The sequence below is a fragment of the Melanostigma gelatinosum genome (assembly GCF_949748355.1).
Source record: "Melanostigma gelatinosum genome assembly, chromosome: 19".
NCBI classification, from domain to species: Eukaryota; Metazoa; Chordata; class Actinopteri; order Perciformes; family Zoarcidae; genus Melanostigma; species Melanostigma gelatinosum.
Genome location: NC_136652.1, coordinates 12,503,190 through 12,512,328, shown reverse-complemented (window position 1 = coordinate 12,512,328; position 9,139 = coordinate 12,503,190). Strand labels below are relative to the sequence as shown.

At 42.8% G+C, this 9,139-nt stretch overlaps 1 protein-coding gene across 1 annotated transcript; it reads right to left on the bottom strand.

Moving 5' to 3' along the window:
- Nucleotides 1-42: 42 nt before the first annotated feature.
- LOC306792976 (reticulon-4-interacting protein 1 homolog, mitochondrial-like) lies at nt 43-7,767 on the bottom strand. The gene is made up of 9 exons (XM_079290375.1): nt 7,174-7,767; nt 6,930-7,081; nt 5,692-5,760; nt 5,176-5,300; nt 4,592-4,640; nt 4,333-4,469; nt 3,640-3,823; nt 2,020-2,115; nt 43-941 (listed from the first exon to the last, which is right to left on the bottom strand). The coding sequence occupies exons 1-9, from the start codon at nt 7,469-7,471 to the stop codon at nt 747-749; spliced, it is 1,305 nt and encodes a 434-aa protein (XP_079146501.1). The 5' UTR covers nt 7,472-7,767; the 3' UTR covers nt 43-746.
- Nucleotides 7,768-9,139: the final 1,372 nt, after the last annotated feature.

Sequence of the window (9,139 nt, the reverse complement as noted above, 5' to 3'; positions counted from 1 at the left end):
TGTAGCCTTTTCAAGCTGCATGAGATACGAGGGAACAAAAAATACAATTTCTCATGACTCTCTTTGTTTAATCAAAATGACATGGCACACAACTCTTTCGTTTTCAGAATAATAAATGTATTTTTGTCAATAAATGTGTTCAATACATTGTACAGCACTTGGTTTACAACAAGGTACAGACTTAATGCTTCAGATTGAACGGTTCATTTGTTTGTTTTTTACCTCCACCACGTTTTCGGTTTGGTTCTGTATGTCTGTCTGTCAGCAGGATTACAGAAAAACAACTGGCCCCCGATATATGATATTATTAAACTTAGTGGGAGAGTATATGCAGCATGCAGGCCAAGGAAGAACCCATGAGGAGAGGATTGTTGTTGGCGGATGGTCTACGCTCTCCGAGTGCCCTCCAAGTTTATTATGCGACTCCTTAGTGGATAGATTGCAGCAATCGGAAAGCTACCAAAAGCCTGGTTGTACCAGCTGGGTGCTGACCCAATCATGCTCACTTCACCATGACGGGAATGCTGCATAACTCAACACACCTTGTGAAACCTTCAGGACAGTACTGGATGGAATACGCTTTAACAATAGCAATAGTTGGCACGCTCAGGTCACGCTTGTAGTCTGTTGCATAACAGCAGCACCTCTGCTCTCTTTGGTTTAACAGTCTGCTGCTGTCAAGAGTAGCCTCTTAAAAAGGTGAGGCGAATCACAGCTCAATTCATTTGGCACTCTGCTTACTGTCTCTAGTTTTGGTTGGCCGCTTCTCGTACTTCTTGCTCAGACTCTGAGCGACCGTTCTGCACCAACTCCTCGGCCCGTTTGTCATCCTCTTCAGCCACCCTGACTACCGTCTTCCCTCTGGCGTGGCCATTCTCCAACTTCTGAAAAGCCTGGGGCACCTGGGTAAATGGAAACTGCGCCTCCACTACGGGCAGGATCTGCAGTGAACCAGCAGGAAAAAAAATCATGAATATGAGCTTAAAATCAATCAGGAGGCAAAGTCAGGAAACAATTAAGAGATCATATTGAAACCCTCAGCATATCAGCCATGGGACGAACAGTATTCAGCTTTTGTTTTAATGGGCAGGGGAAATGGATGAGTGGGCTGCTTTATAAGACAGCACTTCTTGTGTAGACCGTTTGACGATGGAGTCAATTACATTTTTCTGTGACATGTCCTTTCTTGTGTTGTGCTGATGGGATAAACTCCATGCAGTGAGTGCTCTAAACCAGACAAAATGAACAGCTATTCTATCTCAAATACTACTGGACCCAGATCTAAAAGATGCATACTATAGATGTCATCATTTTGAATCACTTTAGACCAGCAAATATCCACAATCTCCTACTGCTCCATCATCTCTGCTTTCATAGCTGTGAATGTGACAAAGTGTGGGCGGGATGAGGAATGTGATGAGGCTGGACAATCCTCTGCTAGTCACACAACACGAGCAGCAAAGGCTTGTTATTCTGGTCAGCATCTCTCGTCGTTGACAATGAATGGGGAGCTCAGTTGCGTCACACTGGAAACCATCCACACTTCTGACTGAGAATAGGACCTGCAGATGGAGAGGGTGCATATGTGTGTGTGTGTGTGGGGAGCTGTGTGTGCCTATAGCTTCCCGCCACTGGTCTGAGTGCGCCGCTCGCCGTAAGCCCCGGTACAAAAGGACAGAGGTCCCACATGCTTTTTACGAATGGCTGCTCAGCACTGTTTAAAAATCCATTCACCGTCTCCTGGCGCCTGACTCAAATCGCCCAGAAGCCAACGGTGCACAGCGGGAATGCAATGCTCACTCTTTAACAAAAGCCCCGGGGAGCCTTGAATATGGGAATGCATGGAATCCCTGGTATGTTCATATGCTGTACGATCTCCATCCCTGCAGGAATTCCACTATCAGGCTGTGATTGGTGTGGGAATGAGGGGATTTACATCTCCCCATTCTGTCAGCATAAGTTGTTCTGAATGACAAGTATGCCCGCATGTATGATATCGGTAATGAGGCAGTACAGTACCTTCCCTGCATCCACCAGCTTGCTGACCTCGTCCAGGGCAGGCCCATCTGGCGCATAAAATCCCCACCGATAGAAGACTCCACTTGATATTATGTTCTAAGAGGCAACAATAAGAGGTCAGGCAGGTACGCACCTCACTGGGTGGAAAAGAACACAGTGTGGTTTTATCTGGGTATGACAATATTGAGTCTACAAACAAAAAGGTCTCAAGACGAAACAAAGGCCAAAATAGACGTATTGTATACACATCGACTCGTATAACATACCAAGAGTGAGAAACAACAGCATGGATCACATGGAAGAAAGAAATCGATACAAATTTGCTGATAGACCAGTGACCGACATGTACGGTAGCTACTCAAAAATGAGTCTTCCTACCTACAATTTCACATATAATGATTCCTCTACAATTATCTTTTACGGTAACTGTTGTTATTCCGAGACATGGCATCCATCCACTGAAAAGAGCTATTTTGTTTTGTTCATTTAATGATGTTACAGGGAAAAACACACACTCTCAATAAAAGGTGCGCCAGGAAGCATCTCAAACTAAATAAGAAAAGAAAGAAAGAAATGTACCCATCCTACTATTTGATCATAATATATTATGCGGCATGACTTTGCCACACCTTTTTTGGAGAAAAATAAATAAATAATAGATTCGGCAAAATAAGTCAGTGCTGACAAGAAGTTGAACACTAGAGGGCTCAGTTGTGCTGTGATCTCCCAGATGGACGTGCTGTCCAGAGCTGGGCAACCAGGGTGTGACTGATGTGGCTGAGCCTGGCCAAACGGACCAGCTGGCTGCGACCGTGGACAAAGGGGCCCAGAAACACACAAACACTGGTATTTGCTCAGGGGGGGGGGGGGGAAGCCAGCTACAATCTGCACAAACACCCAAATAGTGCTGGTTCAGCAGCAAACACATGCGTGCACACACATCGCATCTACAACGCCCACACTCACAGTCCCATCCACACACAACTCCCAACACTGCCAGCCGTGCTGTCACCGATGCCCAGAACGACTTGACACAGCAGCTCCACCCTGTCCTGGCCCTCTTCACACACTTCTTCCCTCATTACACATGCACTCCACTAACAGAGCAGCTGGAGGGACAGGACTTACATGCAATAACACGAGGCGTACAGCCATGCAGGGACTCAAACTCTTACTGCGGAAACTCCCTTTTCACCTGCACACAGTCAGATTAATTAAACCCTGCAGGGTGGATTTCTACAGCTCAAGCATGAACCTCTGCAAAGAAGCTAAGTCAAGTTATAACATGATTGTTCCTTCCCCGTTTCAACTGATCTTCGATTTATCTGATCAACTGAATAGACATAAAATGTAAAAACTCCGGCTGGAACAGGTGTACACCCATTACACAATGTTGTCTTTCCACACCACTGATGATTAAGTATTCCATTCCAGTTTGAAGAGCACCTGTGGTCCACACCCATGCTGCCAATGGCTTCATGACAAGTACTAAACTGGAAGTGTTTCGGAAAGAATAAACAACATGACGGTAGAAGTTGTTTGCGGGGCGAATGGATGCGCATGTCAGACCATGAACAACATCAGCTCTGTTTGAATCCCTGTTTGTTCTGCTCATTTCACCTGTATGGCCTTGCTGTGCAGGGAGAATCCAGCTTGAAACATCCCGTCCAGTAGGCCCAGGGAATCGGTGTTGAGGAGTAACGGTGTTACCAGTGTGACGTACTTTGCCCCAGACCAGGGCTTCAGCAGGCCCATCGCCCACTGCTCTGTTTCCCCACCCACGTTGTCCAAAATCACGTCAAACCTGACGGTACAAACACAAGACGGTCAAACTTCGGGGGACCCAGGTGGAGAAAGGTTTCAAACACAGAAAACATCCGACGACTTCGTCGCATGTTTCATCATCGTGGGTCAGCATCCTCTTTACTGCTGGAGCCCTGATTTAAAGAGTGTCGAGCAAAAGCCAGGCTTTACCAATTTAGTTCCAGGGAGGGGAAGAGGGGGCGAGTCCACATCCACCGAGGCCTTGAGCCCCGGTTTCCATGGAAACTACAAAAGCCAGTCAGTGTTGCGCCATGATGACAGGAAGATGTTTACCACATTTAAGGGGTGTTTAAAGGGGGGGGGGGAGTGCACACTGTTCTTTTCATTAGCACCTTTACTGAACTGGCACTGTCTATAACGGTTTACTTCAGTAGTAAACAGGGAGCTTTAACTTGGAGCTAGTGAAGATGTCGCCACATAATGTGCTACGGCATTTCATATTCTGGTTCCATAAAAAATAAATAAAACACTTTTCACAGCAACACATACCTTTCCATCATTTCTAGCTGTTCAAGTGACTCTCCTGCCGTGTAGTCCACCACCTCATCGGCCCCCAGCCCTCTAACGAGGCCTTCGGCGTTCTGTGAGCAGGTGACGGTTACGTGGGCACCCCAGGCCTTCAATAACTGGCGGCACACAGAGGAAGAAAACAGAAATATACACACACAGACACAGCGAGTGGCCTTCCACTCATACAGAGTTTAAAGGAGTCACAGCGGTACAGCTAGAGGAATACACGCTGCCTTACCTGAATAGAAAATGTTCCTACGCCTCCCGACCCTCCAGTGATCAAAACTCTAGGAGGAGAAATTTTTTTTTTAAAACAGCAACCAGAGGGTCATTCAATTACTCTTGACGGGACTTATTTAAGCAAACTTCAAGCAGTGGAAGACCGGAGGTAAAAGGGGATTTGCAGGATTGGAAGCTATTATATCCGACGGGGAGTGAAAGTTCCATTACATTACACACCAGGTTAGATTTTTCACAGTCTGTGGGTTAAAGTCAGCACCTAAAACGCTTTTGATGCCAATTAGAATGAAACAGAAGACCAGCCCGACCACTGAAACGAACGTGATGAAAAACGTGTCTTGTCAAAAGTATAGCTCTGCATGACTGGACTGATTTAACAGACAAAGAGCACATTTAGAAACTCCAAGACCTCAAAGAACTCATTCAACGTTCGACGGCCTTTTGTTACAGTTCTCAGAGACTTCTTCTTTTCCCTGACACTGTGATTCACACGTCTTGTGTTCTAACTTCTGTGTATAGAGGGTGATGGGGTAGAGACGTTCAATACAAGGTGACAGTAGCCAGGATCAGGCAGGTGCTTGCCTTTTATTTGAAGAGCTGTCTCTGCAAAGACCGCCTGCGTTGACGAGTGCCGACAGAGCCGTGTTGGCTACATAGGGGATTGATGCCGCCTCGGTGTGACTCAATGATTTTGGCTTATGGGAAACCTGCAAAAACAGCCAAGAGTTAGAAACAAATCAAAACAACATTTCTTTTCTTTTTTTTTTTCAATTATCAATTTACAAGCTCAGTCTAGTAATCAGATCGACTGTGAAGGCAGCCAGCTATACATTGCTGAACAAGATAAAATAAGGCATTTGTGTCTCTATAATTGGTGCCACAGTGGCTCCTGCAACCAAAACCAACTGAATCCTGATTACCTCTTTTACACTGCAGGATTACATCACTGGGTGCACTTCTTCCAGAACATCTTTTACTATTCATACAAGAGCTCTTTATCGACTCTTTCCATTTGTTTGACAACATACTGACAGGGACAATCGATTTAATCAGTCAATTGATGATGAAAGTCAAAAACTCCTGACTCTGCTAGCTCACCTCATACTCTGTTAGAGTCACAAACTCTGCCAGACTGCCTTGTTTCCATGGGGGAACAGCAGCCCACACCTGGAACAGAAATATGACATTTAACACGCTGGACACGAATCAATTCAACCACCTACTCTTATTTTTTTAAACCCGATTCATCGGCTGTTAAGCTCTTAGTCAGCAGATCTCTTCTCACCATGCGTTTTCCAAAGATTACTGTATGTGGATTTTTGGAACAGTGTATTATTAAATCACATTAAGTTGAATTTGCATAATCACATTTGTATCTGCGGGAAGACAGTAATGTGGAACTGTGGGAGGCAGCACAGCAGAGGTCTCACATTATTATTCATGTGACGACCAAGCAAGAAAGAGTTTCATCTTTCTTCCAAGAAAATGTCTCTGGAGGACTCGACTGTGAAGTTGCAGGTATTGAGGGTCGGCGATATGATTATTTTAAAGTCAACACCAAACATTTTTACAACAGTAGCCATTTATTTTGCAACTAATATCTTTGGGTTTGATAGATCAGTGGTACCTAACCTTTTGGGCTTGTGACACCTTCAAAATATATATTATAATATATAATACAAACAAAACAATTCATGTTATATCCCTTTTTTTCCAATGCTGTTGATCATCCTGCCCCAGGACGTTGGGACCTCAGGTTGGGAACCACTGTGTTCAATGAGCCGGACAGTTTTATGGCCATTGTTAGATTTGTTTTTTTCAGACTTTTGCTTCATGATGATGAAGAACTTGATTTCTGGATGATTCAATTTGCCGGATGAACCACAGAAAATACATTCATGTCTGGTTATCTTGTCAGTAAATGGTTTCATAATTGATTTTCATGATAATCTAGTTTATTCCAACATTGCTAAGTCATGCACCATCATGCCCTCCTCTCTCTGTAATATGACACGGTCAGTATTGGACTCATCATTTTCACTCCTGGTCTTAACCATCTTATCTGTTGGAGCAAAGCATGTGCATGCATGCTTTCCTGTGGTCACATTATGTATTAAACAGAAACACATGCATATCATAATTTAACACTGTAACCATCTTTCCACTGGTTTGTCTTGTCTGTGCGATAGCCATGTCCTTGTATTGTCATACTGTCTATGTTATGTGTGTCCGTCAGGGAAAAACTATAATATAAACGAAATACATTTTAAAATATACAAGGCAAAATCAAATTATGAATACAGTTATTAAAGAGAGGTGTGCAGTGCAGCTCATACCTCATCTCCTGGAACAACATGGGTAACCTCAGATCCACAGTCCACCACTACACCAGACACATCACGACCCAGAATCAGAGGAAACTCACTATCACTGTCCATCACAGACATTGGATCCCTTCTTAATTTAAGCAATTTAGCTCCATAACCACCTGGAAATGACAAAGCACTTATATTAAGTTATGTTAAAAGAACAACAAATCCCCGATTATGTCATTGTTTTGTTCACAGTGCCAACACTTACCCCTCATAGATGTATCAAGAGGGTTGAGACTAGCCGCATGGACTTTAATCATCACCTCACTGGGAGAACTGACAGTGGGGACGGGGACTTCTTCTGTGTACTTCAAAACGCCATTAGTACCGTACTGATCAATGACCCAAGCTGACATACAGCCATGCAGTCTTGAAGGTGAACTGCCTATATGTCTCCTGGGGCACACACTCCAGCATGCCCTGGCTAATGTTTTGGTCGAGTCTGCTACTCTCGCGTTGAGCAAACACAGTAACCTGGTCGATGCCATAGCTCTGACGCAACCCATTCAATCGTCCTTCACCTGGGTGTGCCTATAAGTCCAGCTTTTGATGCAATAAGTCTTTTGGAAGAGCACTTGTCACTAGGTTAGCTAGCTGGCTAGCTAGGTAGCTACTCGGCTAATATTAGCATGTCCACGTCGTCTGCGCTCGAAGCACATGCGAAAATAAATATAACGTTAACAGGTCAAATGAATAAGCGACCACGCCTTTGAGCACGTGAATTGTATTATCCAGTGTCACATTAGGCTGTTACAAAACCAGCAGATAGCACACCCCTCCACGGCTAAATGGCTACATAACAAGCTACCCTTTGAACTCGCAACGATAGCCAATCAGAATCCTGTAGCTAAATATTCTGGCCAATAGAGGAAGAGAATTACTCTGACGGTGTTTATTATTATTATTATTACTTTATTTATTTTTTCAACGTGTGATATAACATGTTACCATTTAGGAATGCAACTAAATACATTTAAGTACAAGCATTTTTATCATATCACTTCAAATTAAAATGAATTAAAACTGTATTAGAGCTAAATATCTCAAATCTCGAATACAATGTATGAGACCCTATGTAAACTAAAAGTGCATACTTTTTATGTTTTGACGGTTTTTCTTGAATGTAAACCCTATACTTTCTGTTTGTAAAACCAAATTTTTGTTTTTTGTTATTGTAAGTAGAAGAGACCTCTGGTGCAATGGTGTATTCATTTTATTTAATAATTGCTTGTATTGTTTTGTGTTATAGTATTTTTTTAAATAGCGATGTTAACAGTAAATAGCAATATCATATATTTAATATACACTATACAATAATACAATAAGCTAACTAAAATAAACATGTTTACAATGAAATGTTGTAACAAACCAAAAACATAAACCAACCTAAACCCTAATAGATAAGAAATAATTTAATTGCACTACGCCATTAATTCTCAAACACCAAAACCCATTATGTAGAAATAATAGTCTATTATCATAAAAATGCATGTGTACATGAAAACATTATAAGCCAATATACTTGAGAGGTCCACTCAACAGTAAATTGACAACTGAGTGCTCCATTAGCTGGAGACAAATGGATGGAATACATGCCAGTATAGCAAAGCCTAATGGACAGAGCACAGATCAGCAAAGAAAAACAAAGACAAATGGGAAAAAAAACATTATCTGTTAATGTCCGAGCAATACAAGGGGTTGCATTGGGGTTTGCTAATGTTTACATGGTGCTTCACAATTATAACATGGCATCAGCGTATTATGTCTTAAAGATTAATTTGGTGAATGTGGTCAAACTTGGACCACAGACTTACACACAGTTCATCTCTGTTGCGTTTTAGTTCTTGAACCGACAGTTACTTCACTTTAAGGTGGTTACCATTCAAATAAAAAGTGGGCTGAAGGGCAAAACTGCTGCCCCGTTGTTGACCATTATATATCACTATACAAAAGCAACATGGCCTCAGTTCGCATGAGGCATGGAAAACAAGTCAACGAAGCAGCTCAGTTACCTCATGCTATCCTACAGGCTGGTGAAATATTTAAATAAAACAAATTACAGTTGTCCCATGCAAATGACAATCTTATGTTTTCTGTTCCAGAGACAAAGAGAGAGAGAGAGAGAGGTGAGAAAAGGAAGAGAACGTGGCGCCTGTGGCTGTGTGATCATGATT